Source organism: Cygnus atratus, chromosome 1 (genome assembly GCF_013377495.2).
Source record: "Cygnus atratus isolate AKBS03 ecotype Queensland, Australia chromosome 1, CAtr_DNAZoo_HiC_assembly, whole genome shotgun sequence".
NCBI lineage: Eukaryota > Metazoa > Chordata > Aves > Anseriformes > Anatidae > Cygnus > Cygnus atratus.
Window position 1 is genome coordinate 151,161,161 of NC_066362.1, and position 27,685 is coordinate 151,188,845.

A 27,685-nucleotide genomic window follows, 5' to 3' on the forward strand; every position below is an offset into this window, starting at 1 on the left:
AACAGAATTCATGTGCAAACATTCTTTCTAGTTGATAAATAAGGTTTTCTTCTATAGGTTGTTTAGATGGATTAACTGAACCAGTCATTCATACCTACTTATCCATTAACATCTTCTTTAAAAACCAGAGTGGAAAGATGATTTGATTTGATTATTGCTTCTATATCCAAGACTAATTAGCTCTCCAGTACATTGTAGTTTTCTTCTATTAGTTTTTTTGGGGGTGAGAAGGGAATTGCATTTTAATCAGAACTACAGGTCACCAGCCCATGCTGTTCTCCATGGTTTTAATTCACCGTTCATAGTCTTTTCCCCTTTCAGAGACTGGAATAAGTCTTCATAGGTACTTGCTACACAGGACAGCCAAGCCCACAGTACCACAGATCTTCATAGGGCTTGTCTCATGGTGATAGTTCCTGTGTGAAGTATCAATGAACTCTAGTACAGAGGTCATACTATTACAAGCCTCTTACATCAGAACCTGTAACTGAGACTTGAGTCAGGCTAGTCTGCATCTTCTCAGTAGTATAAGAAAGTGTACTGGAAGAATCAAGACCCTTTGCTTTAACATATATTTTTTGGCTTCAAATTCTGAAGAGACGATATTAGCAGATCCAGAAATGTATGCAATGTTGAACAACAATAGAGCAATAGAGCATTTGTGACCTTGTTACAATAGTCTCTGAAAATTCCTTGAGTCTATAGCATCTTCTTTCTCTCAATACAGAAGTCTTGGAATTATCCTATGTTCATGGCATTGTTAATGAAATAGACTCGCTCTTTGCATGTTATGCTCTCTCTTTTACAAAGAGTCCCTGTAACATTCTTTATAGGAGGTTTCAAAAAAAAAAAAAAAAAGGTAAGTTAATTCTATAAAATATTAGTGTCATCTTTGTGATAGAATATTACCATCATAGAATTCTAGTAGCGATAACTACCTCTGTGCTAACAGATCCTAAACTGATATGTAAGCTTCAGAAGTTCAAATACGCATGGCAGTAATCTCTTACCAAGCACTAGACGTTTTAATGAATTATGTCAAGCTTTTTAAAGCCATTTTTATGAGCGGACTTGTGTTCTTCATGGCCTCACATTCTTCTTCTCTCTCTTGCATCATGGTGGCTACAGGGCAAGTAGGATCAGTATCATGAACTAGCAGATACAAAGTGCTAAAACTAACGGTTTTCACTAACAGATCAGTGAGCTGCTCTGACTCCCCAGTCAGTGGAAGAGGGAAGCAGAGATCAACAGAGGGAACTGGAGGCTAATGGTTAGATCAACGTAAAATGAAACTGCAGCTCAGTCAGAACCTGTCTAAACAGAAAAAGAGCAAATGCAAAAAGAAATATGCTTTCTTTCCAAAATAAATAAATAAATAAATAAATAAATAAAAACTGGATTCACATATTCAGCGACCAGCAAGTTGCATTTCTATACCTCTTAAGATTTTTTAAACAGGAAATGGATTACTCTTCCTGGCTTTTCATTATTGGGCCATGCTTAACTGCTCTCTCCAGACTTTGAAAGCTGACAAAAGGGCACACAGGAGGAAAGAAACTGTCTGCGCATATTGAATGTCTTTGTGGGAGCATTCATTGACTAATCCTTAACATTTCTTATGCACATTGTACTGACATCTACATGGCAATTTATTTTGCTTCTGCCACACCATTATATACAAGAAGTGGGGAATGGCTAAATGTTTCCGAATTGCTTGTCAACCTTTTAATTTGTAACTGATGTTTTTGTTAATGGCTGTGCAACCTACTGTGAACTTTTCTCATTAAAATGGCTTGTAAGGCAACTGACAGTATTACTTGAATTTACATCTTGCATTTAAATTCTATGTCAGGAAAAAAAAGACTTTCTTGTTTCCTTCCAACTGTAATATAAGCCTTTTGTATACTAGCATATTATTCTGGATTCTGTTGGGGGGGGGGAGGATGGAATTTTAGAAATATAATCTTTCAGCAATAACAGGAGAATAATGCTGAAAGTCAGTTTCTTCTCTAGCCAAAAAGCTTTTTGATAGTTATTCCATGATATGCAGAATAATGGCTGGTATTGCTAACATTTTATAGGCAGCATGGAGTACTGAGATTTTCAGAAATTACCACTGCATTTGTTACCATGATTTTTACATAGCTACTTTAATATGATCTTTAAAGCAGTATAAACCCCAAATCTAAAATATAGCCATGTTCCAGTGTTGTCATCCATGAACACTGCACCTTTCAGATCTTTTTTTTTCTTCTCTCTCTTAAAGTTTTTATTTGTTTCTTCACTAAAATGAAAATACCTGTGTTTTTCACATGTGACTTTGAAATGTGAAAAATTGCTGTTATTAGGCTACTACAGTAGTTTCCTGGTCAATCAAAATCATGTGTTTTGTGAATGAAATGTTTCAATTGTAGTTCCTTGTCCTTAATAACAAAAAAGGAATTTTACTTCTACTCTGCAATTGTGCTATAAACTACTCTGAAAATGTTTGTATTTGTTAGGCTGGTATTTACAACCAAAACCCTCTCCAGAGGGTTTTGAATCCTCTTCATTACTTTAAATATTAGAGTTTAGTTAATTTCTCCTGCATTCACATGCAGCTGGTGCTGTAGAAAATGATGGTTATTTTTCTATATAGTCTCTGTATTTATACACTTAATTGTTGGAGACTATAGGAATCATGAGACGTGAACTATAAGTCTTTTGCAGACAGGAGGACTTTGGGAGTTACTGTTTGCAAACCAGGGAAAGAGAGAGAGGACACTGTTCCTCCTGTTCAAGATGTAGCCCTGTGCCACAGTTAATGGGAGAGGGGAGGTATGGGCATGGCAGTAGCCTTGTAAGAAAAATTTCCCTATGAAAGAAGAGTTTTCTGGCTTTGAGTTCCTATTCCTGTGGCAGTTCTTCACCCCACTCAGTGACTGTTTAGTGTAAAATCCATTACAAGATTGGTGAATATTGAAGGATTTAGAATGTGGAAAGGAAAGGTAAGAACTGTGGATAGAGGGGAAGTAATAGCAAAAACTTGGAGGCAGAAATTATGTAATGTACCTTCTGCCTCACTACCTTTTGTCACTGCTAAGTACTGGAAGCATGTCTGATTGGATATGATTTGCAAAGATTAATGGCTCAGGAGATCAGTAAAGTACTATCTAATCAAACAAGTGCAAAATAATCCTCAAAAAATTGTATGTTATTCTTAATTCTCAGGGTAATATATATATGTGTATATATGTGCGTGTGTGTGCGTGTATATATATATATTTAGTCATTGTCCCTTAGTCCCCAGGAGCTTATTGTCCTGTCACGAATCTAGCATCTCAAATCTTCTACTGAAAAGAGCCTTCTGAAAGATTTGAAAGTAGCAGTTTGCACAAAGGTTTATTTAGACAAAATACATGTAGCTAATAAATTTTGAGTGCTCTCTTTACTTGTCATTTGAAGAACTTTCTGGCAAGCATGTCTGTGGAATGTTACGAAATTTATGACCATCTAAACACTAAGACAGTGCTAAAAAAGTGCTAAAAAAAACTATATTCCCTCTCCTGTTTCACCACAATCCAAAAAGGACATCATGCTGATTGCAGTTTGGCACAGTGTGGGCACTCAGAGGCAAAGTCCTTTCACCCTGCCTTGTGACTCCTCTGATTCTGGGCAGAACTTCTGCAAGAGCTTCTGCATTACCTGTCTTGTACTCAGAGGAACAGAAAGAGATCCAGAAAAGTAGAGAAGGAATAGTTAACATATATAGATAGACAGGATGAAGGTGAGCTAATGACAGGTTTCACAAAATGAATTTATAAAATCTTGATCTCTATTATGAAGAGGACACAACCACTGAACCTGAACTGGATGAATAAAGGGAGGGTATGGCTACATACCTTCATGTACATAGCTGGCTGCAAAAATATGTCTCTTATACTACAGCTGTTGCAAGCTTCCCTTGGGTCTCACCTAATTCTTAGGATAATTCTTATGAGATTTTTTATGGTCAGTAGAGGGTTGTGAGGATTTTCCAAAGGTTTGGTGTTTGTCTTGTTTGGACAGGTTGGTTCACAACAGAGGGAGTCAAAATTCTGTACTTCCAGTGACTAAATTTATGTGAGCCTAATCTAGCTTTTTGTGTATTTTGTCTTTATAAATCCTTATTAATGGCAAAACTGAGTCTTTAAACATCACTTATTGCTTGTGCTTGTTATATATACATTCCTGTATTCAGATTCACACTGTGTTTTTTTTAGCAGTTTCGCTAGCTGAAGATATCTTAAGGACACATGGGAAAATTCTTTTTCTTTTTCTTTCTTTCTTTCTTTCTTTCTTTCTTTCTTTCTTTCTTTCTTTCTTTCTTTCTTTTTCTTCCTTCCTTCCTTCCTTTCTTCCTTTCTTCCTTCCTTTCTTCCTTTCTTTCTTCCTTTCTTTCTTTCTTTTTCTTTTTCTTTCTTTCTTTCTTTCTTTCTTTTTCTTTCTTTTTTCTTTCTTTCTTTCTTTTCTTTCTTTCTTTCTTTCTTTCTTTTTCTTTCCTTCTTTCTTTCTTTCTTTTTCTTTTTCTTTCTCTTTCTTTCTTTCTTTCTCTTTTTCTCTTTCTCTTTCTCTCTCTCTTTTTCTTTCTTTCTTTCTCTTTCTCTCTTTCTCTCTCTCACTCTCTCTCTCTCCCTTTCTCCCTTTCTCCCTTTCTCCCTTTCTCCCTTTCTCTCTCTCTCTCTCTCTCTTTCTCTCTCTCTCTTTCTCTCTCTCTCTCTTTCTCTTTCTCTTTCTCTTTCTCTTTCTCTTTCTCTTTCTCTTTCTCTTTCTCTTTCTCTTTCTCTTTCTCTTTCTCTTTCTTTCTTTCTCTCTTTCTCCTTTCTCTTTCTCTCTCTCTCTTTCTCTTTCTCTTTCTCTCTCTCATCTTTCTCATCTTTCTTTTTCATTTCTTTCATTTCTTTCCTTTCTTTCTTTTCACAGCATTGCTAGTCAGTCAAGAGAAGTGATTGTCCTGCTCTATTCTGCGCTGGTATGGCCTCACCTCGAGTACTGTGTGCATTTCTGGGCACAACAGCACAAAAAGGATGTAAAACTGTTGGAGAGTGTCCAGAGAAGGGCTACAAAGATGGTGAAGGGCCTAGAGGGGAAGACGTATGAGGAGCGGCTGAGGTCACTTGGCTTGTTCAGTCTGGAAAAGAGGAGGCTGAGGGGAGACCTCATTGCGGTCTACAGCTTCCTCATGAGAGGGAGTGGAGGGGAAGGCGCCAATCTATTCTCGTTAGTCACCAGTGACAGGACCCGCAGGAATGGTGTCAAGCTGAGGCAGGGAAGGTTTAGGCTAGACATCAGGAAGAGGTTCTTCACTGAGAACGGTCTCACACTGGAACAGGTTCCCCAGGGAAGTAGTCACTGCACCAAGCCTGTTGGAGTTTAAGAAGCGTTTGGACTGTGCACTTAGTCAAATGGTCTGAATTTTTGGGTAGACCTATGTGGTGCCAGGAGTTGGACTCGATGATCCTTATCGGTCCCTTCCAACTCAGGATATTCTATGATTCTGTGATTCTTTCTTCTCTTTTCTTTCATTTCTTTCTCTCTTTCAAAGTTTGTGTAATGTTAACATTGTTTAGACCTTGAGTTGGATCAGTTGTACACAGTACAAAAAGAATGATCTTTGATCTTGTTGTGAGGAAACTGCAGTACATAATAATGTGTTTTAGGTGAGTTTAAGCATTATTGTTGCTCTTTGTGCCATCAGATTTTTAGAATATATAGAGCCGGGGCGAGCAAGATAACATTTCACACATCCTAATGGTCAACTTCTGAGTGAGATTGCATTACCCTGTTTTGTATATATATGTATATATATATGTCATAAACTGGCAACTATTTTCAATCGCAAATTAATCCCTTATGGCAGGATTACAAGTGAGATGGGTTGTTCTGACTCTTTATGCTCTAGGCTTGGAAAGAATGCACCCTGAGTACACTCATAAATTTTAATAACTTTTTATGTCATCTTCATCTTCTTCTTCTTCTTCTTCTTCTTCTTCTTCTTCTTCTTTTTCTTCTTTTCTTCTTCTTCTTCTTATTTTGTTCTTTTATTTGACATGCCATGTGGGGAGAGGGTAAGCAAGGAAATTACCTATAATTGACAATAATAATGAGCATTTCAGAGAATAAACTGTATTTTGTCTATTAAATTCTACCTACTGTTCTTCAGATTTCTGGTTGTTTCTATTTGTTTGTTTGCTTGTTTGTTTTTCCTATACTAGGAATACTAATTACTGATCTACTAGAAAAGCATATAGACATGGGTGAGATTATAGCCCTCTTTATACTAAAGTGAGAACAACTCTGTACTATGCATGAGAACTTTGTATTCTCCAATACTGGCAACAGCACTTATTTCATCCCACTGTTATCACAGAATCACAGAATCATCTAGGTTGGAAGAGACCTCCAAGATCACCTAGTCCAACCTCTGACCTAACACTAACAAGTCCTTCACTAAACTATGTCACTAAGCTCAACATCTAAACATCTCTTAAAGACCTCCAGGGATGGTGACTCAACCACTTCCCTGGGCAGTTCATTCCAATGCCTAACAACCCTTTTGGTAAAGAAGTTTTTCCTAATATCCAACCTAAACCTCCCCTGGAGCAACTTTAGCCCATTCCCCCTCATCCTGTCACCAGGCACGTGGGAGAACAGAGTAATCCCCACCTCGCTACAACCTCCTTTAATGTACCTATAGAGGGCAATAAGGTCGCCCCTGAGCCTTCTCTTCTCCAGGCTGAACAAGCCCAGCTCCCTCAGCCACTCCTCGTAAGACTTGTTCTCCAGACCCCTCACCAGCTTCATTGCCCTTCTCTGGACTCGCTCGAGCACCTCCATGTCCTTCTTGTAGTGAGGGGCCCAAAACTGAACACAGTACTCAAGGTGCGGCCTCACCAGAGCCAAGTACAGGGGGACAATCACTTCCCTAGCCCTGCTAGCCACACTGCTTCTTATACAGGTCAGGATGCTGTTGGTCTTCTTGGCCACCTGAGCACACTGCTGGCTCATATTCAGCCAACTATCAACCAATACTCCCAGGTCCTTCTCTGCCAGGCAGCTTTCCAACCACTCATGTCCCAGCCTATAGCTCTGCTTGGGGTTGTTGTGCCCCAGGTGCAGGACCCGGCACTTGGCCTTGTTGAACTTCATACAGTTGACCTCAGCCCATCAGTCCAGCCTATCCAGAACCTCCTGCAGAGCCTTCCCACCCTCGAGCAAATCAACAGACGCGCCTAACTTGGTGTCATCTGCAAACTTACTGAGGGTGCACTCGATCCCTTCATCCAGATCATCGATAAAGATATTAAAGAGGACTGGCCCCAGTACTGAGGCCTGGGGGACGCCACTAGTGACTGGCCTCCAGCTGGATTTGACTCTATTCACCACAACTCTTTGGGTCCGGCTATCCAGCCAGTTTTTAACCCAACGAAGCATACGCCAGTCCAAGCCATGAGCAGCCAGTTTCTTGAGGAGAATATTGTGGGAAATGGTGTCAAAAGCCTTACTGAAATCAAGGTAGACCACATCCACAGTCTTTCCCTCATCCACTAAGCGTGTCACTTTTGTCATAGAAGGAGATCTTATTATGGGAGGAAGCTATTGCTGGTACAGATGATGTAATCAGAAATTCTGAACACATGGGGATCATTGGTGGACTGGAAGCTTTATCTTGGCCTAGCTGACACAGAAATTAGGTCCCCACACTCGATACATGGAATGAAGAGAACAAGTCTAAGACCCTCCTCCAAAGAGCTCAGCAGGCAACCATCATGTTATATCACTGTGGTTGGACTTCAGTGGCATACAAATGAAAGCCCCACCACAAAACAGAGCATAAGATTTCATTATAATGGATCCAAACGAAATTAATTAGTAATTCAAAAACTGGATCTTGACAATGTGTAGGAACTGTATTTCTGGTAGCAAGGCAAAGTATATGATGCCAAAGGGATGGTGCAGCCTAACAGGGGAGTCAATGTTACTGTCCACCAAGCAGAGAAAAGAGATAAAGAAAAGATGTCTTACGAAAAGCGTGTTTGTTGACATTAATTTCCATTTGCGAGCTGAGTATCCACAAGAAGGTCTCAGAAAAAGAGTGGGGATATTTTGCCTGCGCTTTTGTGTTCATCTGGAACTGAGCAACCCAGAGCAGGGCAGCTTTATCTTGCCTTTATATTCAAATGATATTAACATATATTTTTCCAAGAGATATCAAAATGTGCTATTGGTTAGAAGGAATGAACCTGTGTCATCTTTCTCAATAAAATATGTTTCATAGCAGAACTGCATTATTTTTTTCCCTTTTTTTGGAATTAATATTTAACATAATTCAGTGAACAAAATTAGCATTAGTCATACAAAAAAAAAAAACAACACAATGAATTACATAATATTTTAACACAAATATTTACCTCAACTGGGATATATTTTAAATTGAAATATTCATTTAGATTCAGAGTTTGTGTGTGTGTGTGAAGGGGGCTGATGTTTGTCTTCCTTCTCAGAAAATGTCCTGCAACCCAGGAGTGCTTTACAACAAAAAGCACCTCAGATTTTCATCTAAGGTTCTCAATCCCCTTCCCCTCTCCTACCCCAGGAAAACACTATTAAGTACAGGCAGACTTGGTTAGGTGGTATGTCAGGTTATTTATGTAAGTGCAGTGAGAAGAGAGAGGAAATCTTGTCTAGAGATGTGTTCAGGCATCACTGAATAACCAGGAAAATGATCACAGCTACGATGCAAAATTACGAAAGTTTCTGCAGATATAACTGAAAGTGTGAAAGTCAGTAATCCTTGATAATTTATAATGTTTCAATGCCTACATACTAAAACTGCTTTACATAATCTTTTAATTAGCATTCTTGTTGGCTTTTGTGAGAAAATTTAAATGGCCTAAAGATTTCTGGTGAGTATAAGCATTTTAAACAGGAAAAAAAGAAAATCCAGGATATTTCAGCTGATGCTAGAATACAGAAAGCCCAGTTAAAACAATGGTTTATTAAGTACTGAAAATTAATAACTTTTTTTAATACCTTTGAAGATTTCCTTTTTTGAAAGCTTATCTGAAGCTTTCTTATTAAACTCCCATAGCAACTTAAATGCTTTAGTCTATTTTAAGAATTAGAGGTGCATTTCAGAAAAACAGAATTAGGCTTCTGAATCTAAATCTAATTACTCCCTTTAGAAACAGAAAAACAAACAAACAAACAAAAAAGTAGGTCTTGCACACAGCAACTCAAAATTGGCCAAATGACTTCACATAAAGGGTGTTGAATAACACTGTGAAGGTCCCTGATAACTCAAACTCTGTGATAGTTAATGATGGGGTAATATCGTTATAAAAGGGATTTGCTCATCAAGTCTACTGATTCTAGTCCTAATGTTTATTTGAAGCACATCAAAAAGGCACAAACAGAGCAAGGCTTTTCCTAGAACAGTCTCTATGTCTTTCATTGAAATGTTACCATTCCTTAAAGATACTATTTCTCCAACTCTGCTATGTGTGTTATGATCTGGATTTCCATTATACTAATATCAGATTTGCTGATTGGTGACAATATGATACCCTCACCTAGAAAATAGATAATTATGATTTTACTGCCATGTTTTGCACACATGCTATCATTTCTATGGTGGTGGGAGGGAGAAAAGAGGGGGGGAAGCCCAGTTTATTTTCAGTCTGCAAAAGAAATTTTCTCTTTTCCAAAAAGTTTTTTTTTAATAGTTTCATTTTTTTATTGAATACTTTGAATGAAGAAAGCAAGCCTCCTTCATTTCTGACCGGATTTGAAATTTGCTTGGATCACTGAATTGGTCAGCAGTTTATATGAAGAACATCTTCATTTATTTTATTGTCCAGTCTGTTTAATGTTTGTGTGTTCTCAGTTTGAATATGCAAATAACATACCTGTAATTCCTTTATTCTTGTAGTAAAAAAATTCTGAGTTAGCTTTTTATATATGTTAAATTTTTTAAGATAAGTATGGGCCAAATCTTGAAATAATGAAGTTGGTGTGCAAGGTGCTGATATTTTTCAAAGGAAATTATATACAAGATTGATCTTAACTTCCACAACGTACTGGGAGACAGACGGATTCATTTGTTGTTGTTGTTGTTGTTGCTATTGTTCTTAATTAGGATATTTAAAATAATATGAATTGATTTCTGTGAAAGTTGACCTACCTGTATAAAATGCTTTTAACAGTCAGTTTAAAAAATGTGGATTATTATTATTATTATTATTATTATTATTATTATTATTATTATTATTATATGGTGCTTATAAGCACTATTACTTCGTGAAACATAATTTTAAACAAAATCATTGAAAATTTATTTATATGAGTGATAATTACAGCAAGGCATACCGTATTCCACATGTATAAAACTGCAGCAATAAGTATCTCTTTCCACAATAAATGATGTGTAGGTTGTTTATGTTTGAGTCTTTTAAGGCCCAGAAAGTATTACTTTGTATCTGGAGAGAGAATATTAGTCAAGCAGCTATGGTTCACAGCAATTTGGCTGCCAGTATGTTCCATTTCTAATGAGTTCTGTTCTTCCTTATCAGTGTAGCATAGCCAGAACCACTCAGTTGTTATTTACAGAGCACAGCTTTGAATTGCATCAAAGAGAGCTTCCACTCATCAAGCTGTTTCCTGGTATTAATTTAGATCTTCCTCCTTACATCTGTAGCTAAAGCAAGTCGCCGTAGTGCATAAGCTAGGGCTGGAATTAAATCAAAAAGCTTTGAGACCTCGTGAAAATTCTTATATATATATTTATTTATTATTTTTTAAACACAAAACTACGTTTGCTTATCTGAACACTGAAAAGCAAAGCAAGATACACTTGGAGACTTTTGGTAACAAATGAGACTCAAAGACTTGTGTATGAGGAACCCTGTACACCAGTAACAAGTTTAGTTTCAAGACGAATGGATTGGGAAAATGGAGCTTTGGGGCAGCACAGTGTTCTGCCTACCTGTGTTCAAGGGTGAGCATGTTTTAGAGCTGATGGGACTAGACAGCAGTTTCAGCAGGTCTCTCGGTCTAGGCCTGTATGTAGTAGGTCAGTTCTGCTTTGATTGTATTCATCCACTGACTGATGGCTTCTAAGTCACTTCTATCTAGTTAATAAGAAGCTATGAACAAGAGTCATTGACCCAGACAATGCTCAATGTTCTTAAGTATTGAAATGCTGCCAGCTGTAAGATACACTTCACACCAACATTTCAGACCTCCTCAGTTTTCTGGGAGTTGATTTCAAAATAGTCTTAGGTTGATGTGAGACTATCCTACCACTGAAAATATGCATGCTCCTCTCCTTGCTTGATACCAATTTACAAATCAAACGCAGCAGTTAAAAGGATTATTATTGTTAAAAAAAAAAAAAAGTTGGATCTACAACTGACTTTTCACGTGACAAAAAGCATAGATCTAGGAGACTTTCTGGGTGCCTTCTGTATACATACTGTCAGCAGATTATTAGGTCCTATTTGAAAATTTTCAGCTGCATTAGCCAGATAATGAACATTACGCTATTAAGATACTACAGATATTTACATGAGAAGTGCATTTACATAATACTAGACTGGTAGGAATTTTAGGGGGAGCTTAATGAGGTATTTGAACATGGGGATTAAAAAGGTGATTTGCTGTAAATGTTCTAACTCTAGAAAGATAATATTTATTATCTGTGATTAATCTTGTGCATTGCTTTTCTTAAATGCTTAGATTTTCTTTCTGTCTCTAAGATGAATAGAAACTCTCTTCCAAACAGCTAGGTTGACTCCTAGCTAATTCTTCTGCAACATGTTTTCTGTCCTTATCCAATATCTACACTTCAGCTTAACTTTAAAGTACCTGTAAAAGTGTCAGTGAGTTGTACTTTGCAGATTTTGAACAATTATATTATTCAAGGACTGGTAAAGGCTTCTGAAGTAAATGTACTGTTTATATTTTTTTTTTTAGCCTGCTGATTTCATTAAATGTAAAAATTGTATAAAAGCAATGCAAAACATTAAGGCATTTAGAAGGATTTACAGTTTCATTGTGAGAACCATGGTTCTGTGAAAGAGAGAAAAGAAGGAATTTTCTTTTTCTGTATCAGAACATCTTCTAGGACCTAAAATGATTATGATGGGGAAAAAAAAAATCTCATGTAAGTAAGTTGGGATTTTTTTTTAATTACTTTAAAATAATATATATATATATATATATAAAGAAATGGACAATCTATCTGCTGCCAGAAAAATATTGAAATATATCCCTATCATACAATTTTTATTCAGCTTTTGCCTGTTGTAAATAACTCTAGGTTCTTACATCAGGGAAAGCAATAAAAGAAAAATTTATCAGTATGTCTTGCAAGTTATTCTCCAGCCAATATATCTGTAGATAACTAGAGTAACAGTGTCCACTGCTGGCAAATCAGATAATTGCACTGCGCATTAGAGTGATACCCTGTTGAACAGTTTTGATGAGTTAACAATCTTGATTGTGAAATACTTCATAATTTAGGTTTCTTGGACTTTTTCAGGTAATTATAGGAGTACTAGGTCACTATGTTAGTGATTAATGCCATTGCTGCCAATAATAAATGCTATGGCATTTCAGCTAATAGTCAGGAATGTCAGCATAGTAACATAAGCAGGTATCGTAATATTTTTTCTCAAGACTTGAAAATAGGTGTATTTTTTATATTTATGAATAGTATTCATGATATGCTAACTGTTGTGTTTTCAAAATTGAGGATGAGACAGTAAAAGCTTAAGAGCTCTATCTTGATAAGATAATTTATAGGAGTAATAAAGCAAAATTAGATTGATTCTCAGAGAGAGGATGAGAAAAGTCTTGTACCTAAAAATTATTTTAATCAATTTTCTTCTAGTATTTTTGTGGAAGATAATATTTTTCTGCTTTTTTGCTTAACAATGCAAAGCATGTCAGTGCAAAGAAAAAATTTCCATTAATGAAAATAGTGCAGAATGAAAGAAACATTAAGGATCACAAACAATAATATCTCCCTATGCTAGTATAAATTGCATTATCATGTCAGATACTCCTGAATATATAAAATAATTAAAAGAAAAAAAAAAAAAAGATTTATATCTGTCATTAATTTACTCCAGGAGAAATAGCAGACAATGAACTTAACTTTTTTGTTTAGAAACAAGGAAACAGCTGTGGCTTTTATAGAAAACATTACTACTTGCATCTGAACCCTAAAGGAAGGGATGTTCTTATTCATTCATATCTGTTCCAAGAAAAGTGAGAAACCCTTATATAAGGATTTAAAATAAGTATTAGGGAAGACTTGCAAAAAAAAATGTCAGTAAGCTTGATATATTTATATATATATATATATATATATATATATATATATAAGCAATATATATATTGCTTGGGTGGCATTTAGAGTTTCCTAATAATTTAAAGCAGAAGATATAAACTCAGTGTATAATTAGGGGTTTAAATGTTGCATAAAGAGCAGACAGGTTATGCACTTTTAAATGTCACTCAGACAAGGCATCTGAATAAAAATATCCCCATACTAACCATCCCAAATTCTTATAAACATCTTTTCATATACAAGTGTCAAATATTCTTTGTAAGATTTTACATATTCATATATTTTGTAATTGTATATATTGTGTGTTGTCTGTATACACTGATGTTATTTATTTCATGAGCAAAAAGACTAAAGGACTTGACTCCTCTATGAAGAGATTAGTTGGAAAGTAATCATCTAATTAACTAGTAAATATCGTGATATAATAAATTTCAAATTATATGAAAGGAACAATCGCATATGTGTATGCAGGTAAACATTTCCCAAGTTACAGTTATAAAGGCAGCTAAGATGTTTTCTTCTTTGCAGTTGGAAAATTTCATATTGATGGCTATTTTTCCATAGGTCTTTTTTTTTTTTTCAAGAACTTGTGTAGCAAAAATCAATGTGTGTCAAGAATTACATTTGTGGTGATTCCATTCTTCCATTCAAGATACTGCGAATAAGTTCATTGCAATCTTTTTTTTTTTTTTTTCTTTTACTGCTTTAAGAGTAGAAAGCCCTCTTAGAAGTATTAAGTCAAGCAGGTATAATAGCTTACATATTGGCATGCTCTGTCAACTGTATTAACTGCAGAGGAAGTTCACTGCAGGCTTGAGACTATATTTCTCAGGAATGGTGTTTCTTTTGTTTCTGTAGAATAAAATTTAGCAGACTCACATTGCAGTGACTTTCAGTTACTTCCAAAATGTCTGTTGCTTATTTCAGAATTCATGCAAAATAGAAGACAGTCCTGTTGTGGCTAGATAAGCAAATGCAACAGATGTTGATTTAAGCTGTGCATACTACAAATTAATAAAGAAGCTCATCACTGTTTTTAGGTCTCTAATACTTAAACTGCTCTATGTATCTGTGTGCACTAGAGATGTGTGGTAGCTTTTTTTTTTTTCTTTAATGAAAGTTGTTATGGCTTGTGTCACTGAAGCTTTTTCTAAAGAACTTTGGTGGCAGGTTTTTTTTTTTGTTGTTTTTTTTTTCTATGTAATTCTGTTATTAGTACTTAAGAATCCCTCTTCAAGGGGACTATTTAATATGGAAAGTTAAAATCATAGATATAGATATCATGGAAGAAAATGCAGTGTATTTCATTTTTAATTACTTTTATAGATTTGTCCCTTAAAGTGGTCTTGTTCTGTGTGTGTGTGTGTGTTTGTGTTGTTGTCGTTGCTTCTTCATTGTTTTTGTTAAATGTTGTTTCAAAGAGATTTGTTGGAGATAGGTTTTGGACCCAGTTGAGTTATCCTGGAGAGCTTCATATGATCTTTGTGCTGTTCAGATTTTCCTGTCAATCCAGGTGGTATCTTTCATTCACCTAATCTCAGAAGAAGCGATATCAGAAGTAGAGGATAGATAAGATGAAAACTGGGAATATTCGTTAAAGATATCAGAGGAGAAGTATTAAAAATTAGGAGCTATAACCGTGTGTCTTATCTTGGTGTAAGATTAATTGTGAAAATACTGTGAGAATCTCTATTCACTTTTCTTTTCACTGTAGAAGAATGAAGAGTTAGCTAACAGAAAAACAGAAATGAACATGAAAATTTAAGCAATTAAAACAGGTATATTCCTTGAGTTGTCACTATTCATGAGACTCATTGCTACAATATAATCAATGCTATTGAGAGGAAGGAAAGCAAAGTCAAAAAAGCAAAAGCAAGGCTAAGCAATTTCAAAATATGTAATTTATAAAAAACAACCCAATAATAATGTTCAGTGTTGTCCTATTTGTCATCTACCAGACAATTTTATTCAGTTCCCTAAATGAAACCGAATCCTTACTTACATGTAATTAACATGTACTTATTTCTTTGAGTTGCAGATATATCCCAGATCATGTTTGGAAAAAATTGGTTGATGTATAAGATTTATTGCATTAGCTAAGCAATTGGCACTGAGCTGATATAATGGCTCTTACTTCCTTATATGTTATGCATATTAATGTTTAGTTTTCGATAGTTCTCTGCATAACCAGTAACCTAATATAGGACTTTCTTACATGGCAGATTTTTTTTATATATATATATACATTAATTACTCATTAACAGATTGTCTAATTATTTGGATACATAAAGTTGAGTAAGTCTAAAGCCTGTGGAGAAGTTGGATAAAACATGTGCAGTCTTCTAAACCACATACTGGAAACTTACTTTCATCTTATTTAAAGGGATTCACTTTTTTTCAATATATATACGTGTATATATATATATTACATAGGACTTCATATGCAATCAGTACAGTTTAGCAGGTATGGATTTGGCTCCTTGAGTGCACCTTGAGATGAAAGTTGAGTGCCTTTAATACAGAGCAGTGTAAAAGCACAGATATTCAAATTCTGAAGTATATTAGCATGTTTAATAAACTTCATTCTTAATACTAATGTCTAAGTTTACTAATACTAAGTCTAATCAGCATCAAGTGTTTGGGGCATTAAGGATTTTAAATTGAAGCACTTCACAGTGGATTGTCTTTGGATAGGTTTACAATAATGCATGAACACATAAAACTGAACTAATTTAAACTGTTTAAACCTCATTGGATAACAATATTCATCTTATTATAAGCATGGAAAGCACTTCAGCTTTCTAAAAAAAAAAGCAACATGTATTATCTATCATTTCATATGTTCATACTGGTATGTTCTCAACAAATATGACCTTTTATGTCAACAAATATTTTTCTATGTTGTTAATGTTTAAAAACTAAACACCCAGCTGCCTATAGAGTAAACCCTTGGACATATTTCTTCTGTCTTATTCAAGTCATTCAGTTATATCTCTTATTCTAGCTTTGTCCTCGAAGAAAAATAAAGAATTAGAAGTTACTGTTGCTTTCCAACACCCACTCTCCCCTCTGTGTAAACACATTGCATACCTCAGGCAGATACAAGTTTGTAGTTACATGAATAATCCTTTCCATAGAACTGTATCAATTTTCCTTGCCATTTCATTATGCAGAATTTGATAAGTATGATAGGTATTTGATTTGATATGTAAATTGAATTTAGACACTTGAATTATGTTCCACCAAAATTATCAGCAACCTTTAATAATTTTGATCAGTACTGACAAATGTTCAGAATCAGAAGCCTAGCACTGTGGTAATCAGTCTGCTGTCTCACTGAACATACTGGAATGTTGATTCAATTCATCCTTCAGAATTTATAAACAAGTATTTTTCACTGCTGAGACATCTTTTCTTGGAATGACATTAAAATTTCTCAATTGCCCAGATGTACTTTTACGCATACCTTGCTATTGTTATGACTAGACAGGTACTTTTACTCCCAAAGAAGCCTTCCCAGTTTGAAAGAAAGCTTAAGGGGTAAGGAATTAATCTTCTTTGCAACTATAGCACAGACTGTCTTCAAAAAAATAATAATTGCTTTTTCAGGGATACAAAATGATCTTCAGCTCTTCAGAGTCCAAAAGAACTTCTAGATTCACAATACTTGACTAATTGGTTCTAGAATATAAAATAAGATGGATTTACAGCATCACGTTCTAAGTTATTTAGCCAGATAAGCAGGCTGTGTTTGTCTACTCTTGGCCATAAAATGTAATAAAAATTAGCTCTCATGAAACTAAATCATCTTTAGCAGCAATGAAATAATCTGGCATTTTACACTTCTAGAAAAATCTATGCTTGTTAGGACTTTGGGGTGTTTTTCTTAGGGTGCATTTTTTCTGATTTTATTTGTTTGTTTTTGATATGTGGAATGGTTTCAGGGTATCTGGGAGGAGGAAACATGGGCTGAGTTTGTGTAGGTGGAAACATACCTATGGTAATACCTTTTTGTTTATATTGAAATGAATTATGAAAGGAAGAACAGTCTTCATACCTGTACTGGCCAGAAATGAATCTGTAGCTTGTAACCTTATCCAAAACAATTGAGAACATACACAAAGTGGACAAAGAGAGAGAGAGGAACACAGCTTTTAAACCATAACGATGACAGTTTGACGGTTTTGATTCTGTAAATTTTGCAGCCTATAGATCTATGTTAGGATACAATTTAAAGTATAGAATCTTTTTTTTTAAAATGGAAGCTCCTATAAAAACATTCTATGTACCACTAGTACATGAATATACACAAATATTAATGGTGTACATTTTCACTTATTAAGCTTTGATGCCTGAAAATGACACATTATAATTTACATTTAAAATTAGATGAAATGGGAAAAGTTTTGTCCCTAGAAATATAGCCAAAAATAAAATTAAGAAAAAAATATGGTTTCATATCCTAATATATGGTAAAACAAGTATTTCACATACACTTTATATGGTGAATGCTTTTCTCAAAAATTCATTAAAACAAGTAATTTTAAAAAATCTTTTTTATTATTATTTTTTTTTATTTTAGTAGACTCCTGAAATCTATAAGTTAGTAGTTAGAAATGAACAGATGGAAAAATGAAGAGTATTGAAAATTCCCTCTTTTGCTTTAAATCATTTGTTTGCACATTGAGAATTTTGTTAATCAGAAATAAAACTCTATTTTAATGTAGCAAATGTTATAACTGAGATATTTCCATTTGTCCTCAATGCATAATCTTATGCATTTACTAGTCATTAAGATAGCAGATATGTTCCTACTTCTACAATCCATCTGTTAGGAAAAGCTTCACTTTGACTAGAATTGCACACATTTTATCACAGGTTAAGACAGCAGATGGCTCTCTTGAGTTTTCTTTGCAAAACCTCAAACAGTAAACAACTGCTCTGCATTTCTGAGATGCAAGTGGAAAGCTATTGTTTTTGATCTCTGCATTAAGAAACACATCTTCTCTTGTTTATAGGCATGCTGCCCATCTTTATCTTCGTTCTTTGGCCATGACCCCGAGCATCATAATGTTGATAAATGTTAGGGTGTTTTGGCAAAGGTCCAGTATTTGAAGGAAACTATGGAAATAGAATGAGAGTAATAGATAATATAGAGTGGGTAGTATCATGGATAGTACAGGGCAAAAGAACGTGGAACTTTACAGAGGGAGTCTCACACACAAAAATTAGGGCTGTTTGTATACCATTCCTAAATTCCTCTGAAAATTCAAGATAACAGTGGGATGGGCTTTATTTCACTCCCTCTCATTCCTTCCTTTGTTTGGAGCCAGGAGCCAGGTCTGTGGGCTGTGTCCTGTAACCTCCTCCCTTGTAGGCAGGGGACGACGTCCCAGGGCCACCCGCCGTCGGGCTTCCTGCGGCTGTCCATGGTGCTGAAGGCAGGGGCCGAGCCGGGCCGGTGGGAGTCCCTCTGGAGCATCTACACCTAGACAAAGACCTACAGAAGTCAACACTATGTCTTGCCCACTTTCTGGGAAATATGGGGAAAAAAAAAAAAAAAAAAGAAGCCTAATGCAAAACTAGCACAGTCAACTGTAAATGTAAAAAAACTAAAAAATAGCCCTCACTTTAATTGCATTAGTTAAGGTAATTGTAGCAGTTACAAGGAAATTGCTGCTCTGTAAAAACTGCCAGACGGAGAATCCAGTGTGAGTGTTTTAGCTGAATCTCTTTAGAGACACTTTTAAATAGAATTAAAATGTATTATCCAGATCCGATTGTGCATGTTCTGCTCCTAGTTGGTCTAGAATTAATACAAAATCCCTGTATAAGGGAGCTCCTTTCATAAACTTTTGCCCTTTGTATAAAAATAGTCCTTCATAGATTAAAAGATGTAGGAAATAATGGTCAATATCGGAAATGCTGAAGCCTCCACTGAAACAAGAACCTACTTGTTTACAATACACCTACAGGTTCTATATCGAAAAACAGTGAAATATTCTAGATGTGAATTATTCCGGATGCATATTTACACTTCAATGCTTCTAGTTGTTTTTGTTTGATTTATTGTTTTTGAAAAAGGCATCTAACTAGAAAGTAGAGCACTTTGACGAGAGTATAAGGGCTATATGTTTGTTTTGTTGTATCTGCCTGTGCAAGCCTTTCCCTGTAGGATAACTCTACATTATTTCTGTATTTAGTTACAACTTCAGGAAGTTTCACCATTAGACTAGCAGAAAGTAAACCTGAAAAACATTGAGCCCTTATTTGAAATGGGAGATGACCCAACATGAAAAAAAAATAAAGAAAAAGGATGAGAAGTGATATTTTACATAGTAGTTACCACCTGTGTTGTTTGTGAACTCATTGGGGCAGAGACTCAGTATCTAACAAGCCTGACTAGTGACGGCTCAAGGGCTCCAAGATGTAGATTATGAAAAAACGCTAAGAAAGAATTTTATTTTTACATTATGATGGTGATCAATAAATCTACCTGCTGTGTCTGTTTGTGGGTGCCCTAGGGAAATCCTTCATCATTTCTGAAACCTCCGAAAACAGATTACGTTCCGAGTTAAAAGTCTGCTCTTGGTATAGGCTTGGTATAGACCATGAGCGCATGCTGGTTTCGGTGGAAGGTCCCTTCGGCTGCGTAGGAGTGTTTCTTTCTCACTGCTCTGAATCCTTCCCATGCGACAGGACCCCCCTGCTCGTGGGACCGCCACCGTGCGAGGCGCACCCGCGTGCCCTGCCCAGCTCCGGGCGGGCTGGCCGGGAGAGGGGCTGCGGCGGGGTGGGCTGCCCTGCAGGGACCGCGGTCCTTCTTCCCGCCGTCCTCTGCCCCCAGAGCATCTCCGGCTTAGGCACGGAGGAGATATTTGTGTAAAGCCGCGCCTGGTGGGGGATTGGTTTGGCTGGTCGACTCTGTCGGCGGGTCACCGCCGCTCACCCCCGTTCCCGGGCTTCGTGCTCCGTTTGGCGAGCAGAGGGGGTTGCTCAGTCGGCATCCCCGCCGGAGACCCCCTCCCCACCCTCCTCCGTGCCCTGGCTGCGGGCAGCAGAGCCGGGCGGCGCCCAGGGAGGCTCGGGGGGATGAGGGAAGGCGTCGGGGGATGCAGGGCGGCAGGGAGCCGCTGCGAAGGTGTCGGAGGGAGTGCGAGGTAGCTGGCGTGAAGGTGTGCGTGTTTGCGAGGGTGTCTGGGGGAGCACCCCGGAGAGCTAAAGGGGGAGTAGCGGCTGCTGGTGGGGGATCCGCTGGGAACTCGCCGTTTCCCACAAGAAAAAGGCGTCAACGACACCTCCCGCCCCTCGGCCCTTTTTCTTTATTCTCCTGCCTTTCTCCCGTCCCTCCTCCACCCCCTTTACCCTCACCGCCCCTCGGCTCGGGAGGACAAAAAAGCTCCAGCGGTGCGTGTGTGTGCGGTGTGTGTGTGCGTGTGCGTGTGTAGGGAGGCTGGAGCGGGGTGGGACTGAAGAGCTGTGATTACAGCTCTCCCAGGAGAAGGAGATTGCTCTCTCCAGATGCTGATTTCCGAAGCACTTGGCAATCATCAGGCGGGAGCCTGCAAGAGGTGGCGGCGGTAGCCGCCCGGAGCCGCTCCGATGGCAGCGGCGGGCGAGCGAGCGGCGGCAGCGCGGGGCTGAGAGGGGGCAACTGAGGCGGGGGGAGACGAAGCCCCCGGTCCGAGCGGGACTCCGCGGAGCGCTGCTCTGCCCCGAGCCCGCCTCGCTCCGCGCCCCTCCGCCCGCAGCCGCCGGGGCAGGGCGGTGGGGCGCCCATGCGGTGACCCCCGGCGGCAGCGCAGCTCCTGCGGGGTAGCGGGGCGGGGGTGCTTCCCCCCTGCAGCCGCCCCTCGTCCCGGAGGGAAGGAGGGAGGCTCTCGCTAGCCCGCTGCCCCCGGGGATGGGTCCCCGCCGGGCCTGAGCGCCCCGCCGCCCGCCCCCCTGCCCGTCGCGGGCGAGCCGGCGAGCAGCCATGGCAGCGGCCATCGCCAGCGGCTTGATCCGCCAGAAGCGGCAGGCGAGGGAGCAGCACTGGGACCGGCCCTCGGCCAGCAGGAGGCGGAACAGCCCCAGCAAGAACCGCGGGCTCTGCAACGGCAACCTGGTGGACATTTTCTCCAAGGTCCGCATCTTCGGGCTCAAGAAGCGGAGGTTGCGGCGCCAAGGTGCGTCCCTGGGGCCGGGAGCAGCCGGGGGGGGGGGGGGGGGGGGGGGGGGGGCGACCTGTGGCCACAAACTTCCCGGGCGAGGGGGGCCCCTCCCTGGCTCCGGCTGCCCCCTCCTGGGGCTTCCTTTCAGCCGCGGGTTTGGGCTCCGGCCGCGGGATCCGGAGCTCCGGAGGTCTCCTTGGGCGAGGTGGCGGCTTGCGGCGAGTCGCCTTACCCCACCCGCATCACCACATCTCCCTTTCTCCCTTTGATTTTTTTTTAAATTTTTTTTGGTGTGGTTGTAAGGACGAATAGTAAACGGCGCGTAAAGCCTTCCATGTGTCCGGTGTCTGGGAAGACAATTCGAGGGAGCCGTCGCTAATGAGTCCCTTTGTTAAGCTGCTTGAGTGGTTTTGCCATACAGCCTGTAGCGGTGCCCACTCCAGCTGCCCTGAGCAGCAGGAAACGGTAACTTCCGAATTACGAAAGTAAGAAATATGTCATGGTTGGCAGCCTTGGGAGCCCATGTTTGCATCCCCCTCTGTGTGTCTGCCTTCCCACTGCTCTTCCAAGTTAGGGTTTCTGAGTAGAGATGAGGAAGTTTGGCAGACAGTCCTGGGTAGATGGCAAGTAGTCAACAAGCCCAACATGTCTAAAACCGGTACCACAGGGACTGCCTTTTATCACTACTTTGTGTCTGGACACTAGGCATAAAAGGAGTTAAGCGATAACACGACTTCCCTAGTTGTTCTTATTTTGTGATACTCAATATTCAACAGTGTTCAGAACTTGTGATGACTTATTTTGTACTCATTCTCAGGAAACAAGTAGTTTTAAAACAAAAGAATTGTATCACGAAGAGTGACAATCTTAAATATAACTCAAAACGTGGATAATACCAGTCAAAGATGAAGTGCAAGCTATACTGTTACATTAGAGAATGCCACCATGTGTTGTAGTTTGGTATGTATACTATATCTCCTTTTTAAGCTGGCTTGGAAGGTAATTTTAAGAAGCACAATTAATGATCTGCCTTAATCAATCTCTCCTTTTTTTTTTCCCATGCTTCATATTTGAAATATCATACATTGTCAAAATAAATCCAATTTTATTTTTACATGGCTCTATTACTATAAGAATTATTTCTTATAACTTCTAATGTAACCTAAATCTTGCCATTTTTAGATAGTAAAGTGGTAAGTGATACTGGGAAGATCAGTTATCGCTTTCCCTGCATGTCAGTGGTAAATTCGATGCAGGCTTATTTTTAGGCAGTCTGCATGTGAGAGAAGACTAGACTTCATAAGAAGACTCGAGTACTTGGTTTATAATGGTGGATTTATGTATGTGATATTTGTGCATGAGAACAAGTTTATGAGGATTTCCTAACTGACTACCTCTCAGCACTGAAATGCAAACATTTTCTTAGGAAGGATGAAGCTTAAAAGAGACTTCCAAACTCATCCTTCTTCATTCATTCCTTTTTCATAAGGCACTTTGTGTCACGCTTGAATAAGGGAATTTGGTTAGTATGTATCTTACCTGTAACCCATACCACTCATACAGATGATTTCTAAAAGAATGATTGGAATAAGGGCTGTTCACTTGTAAAGTCTGTCGCATCAAACATAATTTCCTCTAAGAATCATTCAAATGGAGATATGGTGAAGTTCATTTATTTATGCAAAGGTCTTGGAATTACTGTTCATCCAATAATTCCTTCTGAAAAAATACTATTATGCCTTTTACTGTGTATGAACTTTACCTTTCATGATTCATAGAGTGATATTTGGAGTACCTGTGGATTCAAAGTTGTATGCTATTAGGAGGGAAGCTGAAGAAACAATTAAACAAGTTGGTTGCTTTAAATGTGCAATTTATATAGAAATTAATATTTATGTGAGTCACTTTTTAGTTTACCTAACCAGAGTTAGTTTACCTAACCAGAGTTAAATGATTGCTGAATTCTTCACTGAAATTTACTGTCAAACCCATCCGAATAAGTCTTTGCCAAGCAAAACAGGATGCATTTCAAAACATCTGTTGTCAGAAAGGCACTATGGAATTCTGACAAATAAATCTTATGTAGATGATATACAGAGTGTCATGAGAACATTGTGAAAAATGAGATAACCGAAATGTGACAAACAATCTGTAGCTTCTTCATTCAGTTCAATGGAAGTGTAGAAGTATAGATAAAATATCTTTAACATATATCAGTAAAAGCTAGACACATGGAGTTAAAAGTGTTTTGCTTTGTAAAGTACTTCCATATGAAAAATAGATGTCTACCCATCTTTAAAATAGACAGCAAAACCTAGATATGCTGCTTTTTAAATTCAAAATATACATTTTCTCTTGTGTATACATATGTACGTGATAGACAAATACACAATATATGCACACTTACCAAGATGTTAGCAAACTTTTGAAAATATTCTTTATTTCTAAACTCTTCTTTAAAAATTCCTGATAATACTTTTGCTGAGTGGGATTTATTTGTGCACAAATCAAGTTATTATAAATATATAACACAATAATATCATATGCATATCTAATTGAATGTGATATTTTTTCTGTTGTGACTAATTTTCTGTGCATAGTTCTTCTTTTAGAAATATGTTTTGGAAGACTAACAGTTAGGAAGGGTAGCATAAAAGAAAGATCCAGGAGCTCACTCAGGGTAAAGGGTAGTATTTTTATTTGCTTATATACTGGCTCCAGTGATAGATGCAGTGGTAATTTTAAACAGCTTTTCTAAATCTTGGCTAATGAATTAGACTGGTAATCAAAGTGATTTCTGTGAAAAACTTGTCTGGTAAGCTACTGAATAGGTGAAACCACTTTCATTCACCAGACAGCTTGGGTTCATATTGTTTAGTATTATGATATTTCAAATTTATCTCATCTTCATTTTATTCTACTTGTCATCTGCAGAAGAAATCACTGTCATTAATTTTCAGGTAGCCATGAAGCCAAGATCTTCCCTGACATTGATGCCAGACATCAATTACTTATAAATCGTCCTCTTCTTCTGGATTAGAGATTGTTCAATTCCAATTGTTTCCCAATTTATGTTAATATAATCACAAATGGAATGCTTGACAGACAAAATTTTAGGTCGTTATGGGAAATAACCTAATATAACCTGGGACTATCCAATAACAGGAAGAAAACAAAAGCCAGTACTTTACCTCATGCACCTACAGTGTACAGAGATTAAAAACGTATGATTGCCACTAAGTGCAAATTCTAACTTCTTAGTGTATATTTTCATCTTCAAATGTAGCTTCTTTGCTAATCTGAACAGTCATCATTTGTTTAATTAAGTCTCTTGAGATTATTTTACTGGAAAATATGCAACATTTAAATGTATTAAAAACCAAGTGCAATGTTTAGTGTTTCTCTGTGTTAATACCACATTTAGAGTTCTAAATTTATACATACAGTGTATAAATTCTGGAATGACTTGGCCTCTGATTTTGTATATTAATATTTATGAGAAAGAAAAACCCAGGGAACATGTTCAGAAAATGCGCTGATTAGATTTTATTGCATCTACAAAGGTAATTTAATTCTCCGAAGAAAGCATTTTTGGAAAAATCCTCAGAATATCAATTAATGTTTTGAGGCATATGTGGGAGTGGCCCATAATTTTGGATATAGATAATTCCCCATAGACATAATGCCTGAAGTAGTTTTTAGTTCTCCTTACATGTAGAATGATATAAATGGAATGTATGTGGACATGCCTCGTTTCTGGAAACTTAAGAACCTGCATAGAATTCCAATCCATTAACTCCAATCTTTGGATGATCTGGCTTGTTTGAAGTTTCCTTGGACCACAACCTGTAACTGCACTTTTCTGTGTGACTGTCTCTGGAGTTAATTATTCTTAACAGCTCAGTAAAGCCCATGGTTTCTGCATTGTCTAAGTATAAAACCTAGAAAATGCAGGTGTTTTTGCTGGGTGTTTAGCTAGTGTTGTTAATTCTTAAATATTTTTCTTCTAATGAAATTGGTTAACCCACAACCCTTTTGGAACTAATGACCTCATCTTAACTGTGTATATAAAAGAACATTTATTTTAAAATCTTTTTTTTATCTATTCGAGGGATTGAATGCTCATCACTAATTGAAAATGTATAAATACTCTATTTCTTATGTAAAATATTATAAGCATATTTAAAATTTATTTTTTAAATGTGTGGTCTGCTAGACAGAGTGTCAAGTTTTCTTTTCCATACATTCAGTATTTCATATAGACTCTGTTCTTGCTAACAGAGGCTTTAAAAAGAAATTTAATAATGGCTGGACTGTAATTCTCTTATACTGAATTGGTCTTAGTGGCTCTAAAAGTGATGAATGAGAGGTTTTTGAGAGGAAATTGGGAAAGAGAACTTTTAAATGGTAACATAATTTTAGGGACCATTGGTTTTTAAGAATATCTCAAACATTAGTGAAAGAATTTTGTGGGCCTTTAACCTACGTGTAGTGCTGTACCAAAGTTATTTCAAAATATTTCTTATCTTAATGTCAAGCGAGTAGAAAAACTTAACTATAAACATAGTATATCTTAAAATATTATGCTGAAAGTAGAAATCAGATAATTTCAGAGAGCAGTAAGTATTTTAATGTATGTTTTCTAAACATCCTGTTTGGTAGTAGTTGCATGTTAAGATTTCTTTGAAATCATAGTTGTTTTGGCTTGAATTCCTCGCTTGTTTCATCTGTAAAGGACTGTGTATTTTTTATCATTTTTTCTTCCTGATAAACATTGGTCTACATTTATTTGCCTCAGGAATTTTGCTTATCTGGAGTACATGTAAAATTGGAAGAAAACAAATTTCACTTTTCCTATCATCACAATCATCACTTTTCACACTCTACACTTTGTAATTGCTGACTTAACTTTTCATTTGCAAATTAGCTCTTTATTCTTGTGTGATCTTGCTGGATCTCCAAAGTTCAGGCAGTTTCATTCCACACATAGTGTTCTGTTTTTTTTTTTTGTTGTTGTTGTTTGTTTGTTTTGTTTTTAGAAGGTGTATCAGGTATTGTACCTATTAAACTTATTACAGAAATAATTTATCTGGTTAAGTGTTATATTAAGGGAGATTTCAGTACAGGCAGTTTCTGTTTCGTGGTAATATACTGATAGAAACATTGTAGGTGAGATCAGTTTTTTGTGCTGTATTTAAAGACTTTTAAAAATATATGATCTATTAGTTTCACTGATCTATTAGTGGCAGTAATAAATTTAAATACAGAGCTAACAATCAAAATGTTTACTGCAGAAAACTTTGCTGTTAAAGTCTTTCGATTTAGAGTTTAAACATAACTGATAAGAATGCACAGAACTGTGAGATGAGATACCTTTTTTTTTGAACAAGTGAATAGAGGCCTGCCTTAGTTGGTTATATGTAAGCTCATTTTTACCTTTGGCAAATATTAGAGAGTTAGTAATACATAGGAAAATATACCCCAATTGCATATATTCTTACTGTGACATCAGTTTTTTCTGAGACTCTTTGAAACTGGTACATTTTTGTTCTTTAGAGTAGTTAGTGCTAATTCAGATTTTACGTTCTGCCATACTCTGAGTGGTGTGAAAATACAAGGAATAGATGATACTATATTTTGTGGTAGAAAAGGATGAGAAAATTAGTAAAGCCCTGAATTTCTCTATTGTGACCTCAAATCTGCAACCTATTTTCATTGTGTTGTAGACCATAAAGTTTGTTTACATTTAGTTTTGCATTTCAATTATATAAATCAGAGAGTAACCTTAATGTGATGAAGTTTTGATCTTCCAATATATTTTTTATGGAAGTGAGTATTAGGGAACATATCCTTTCCTGGTGTTAGAATCCAGCTGCTTTTGGTGCCTGGATTTAGCAATACATAACTGGAACAAGTTGGAGGTATGTAGAAGTCAAACTCAGAACTCAAATTCTGATTCTGTTCCAAACAATAGATGGTTTTGGCATATCCTGAAATATGTGACATTACATAATTTATGTTGCTGTAGATAAATAAATATGTGAACAAAAAAGGTGGATAATTTTGGCACCTCAAAGAAAAGCTAACATAAAAATGAAATAAGTGATAAAAGATCGATATAAAATTTGAATGGATGTACTATGTTGAAAAACATACAGAA

General features: G+C 37.2%; 1 protein-coding gene across 13 annotated transcripts in view; it reads left to right on the top strand.

Moving 5' to 3' along the window:
• FGF14 (fibroblast growth factor 14) overlaps positions 1-27,685 on the top strand; it is a 410,241-nt gene that overhangs the window by 250,081 nt on the left and 132,475 nt on the right. Inside the window, exon 1 of one of the 13 annotated variants that reach the window (XM_035557097.1) lies at positions 21,348-21,540. The exons of the other annotated variants lie outside the window; for them this stretch is intronic. Within the exon in view, the coding sequence (XP_035412990.1) occupies positions 21,348-21,540 (193 nt within the window). Of the gene's footprint in view, positions 1-21,347; positions 21,541-27,685 lie in introns of those variants that run through there. 13 annotated transcript variants of the gene reach the window in all.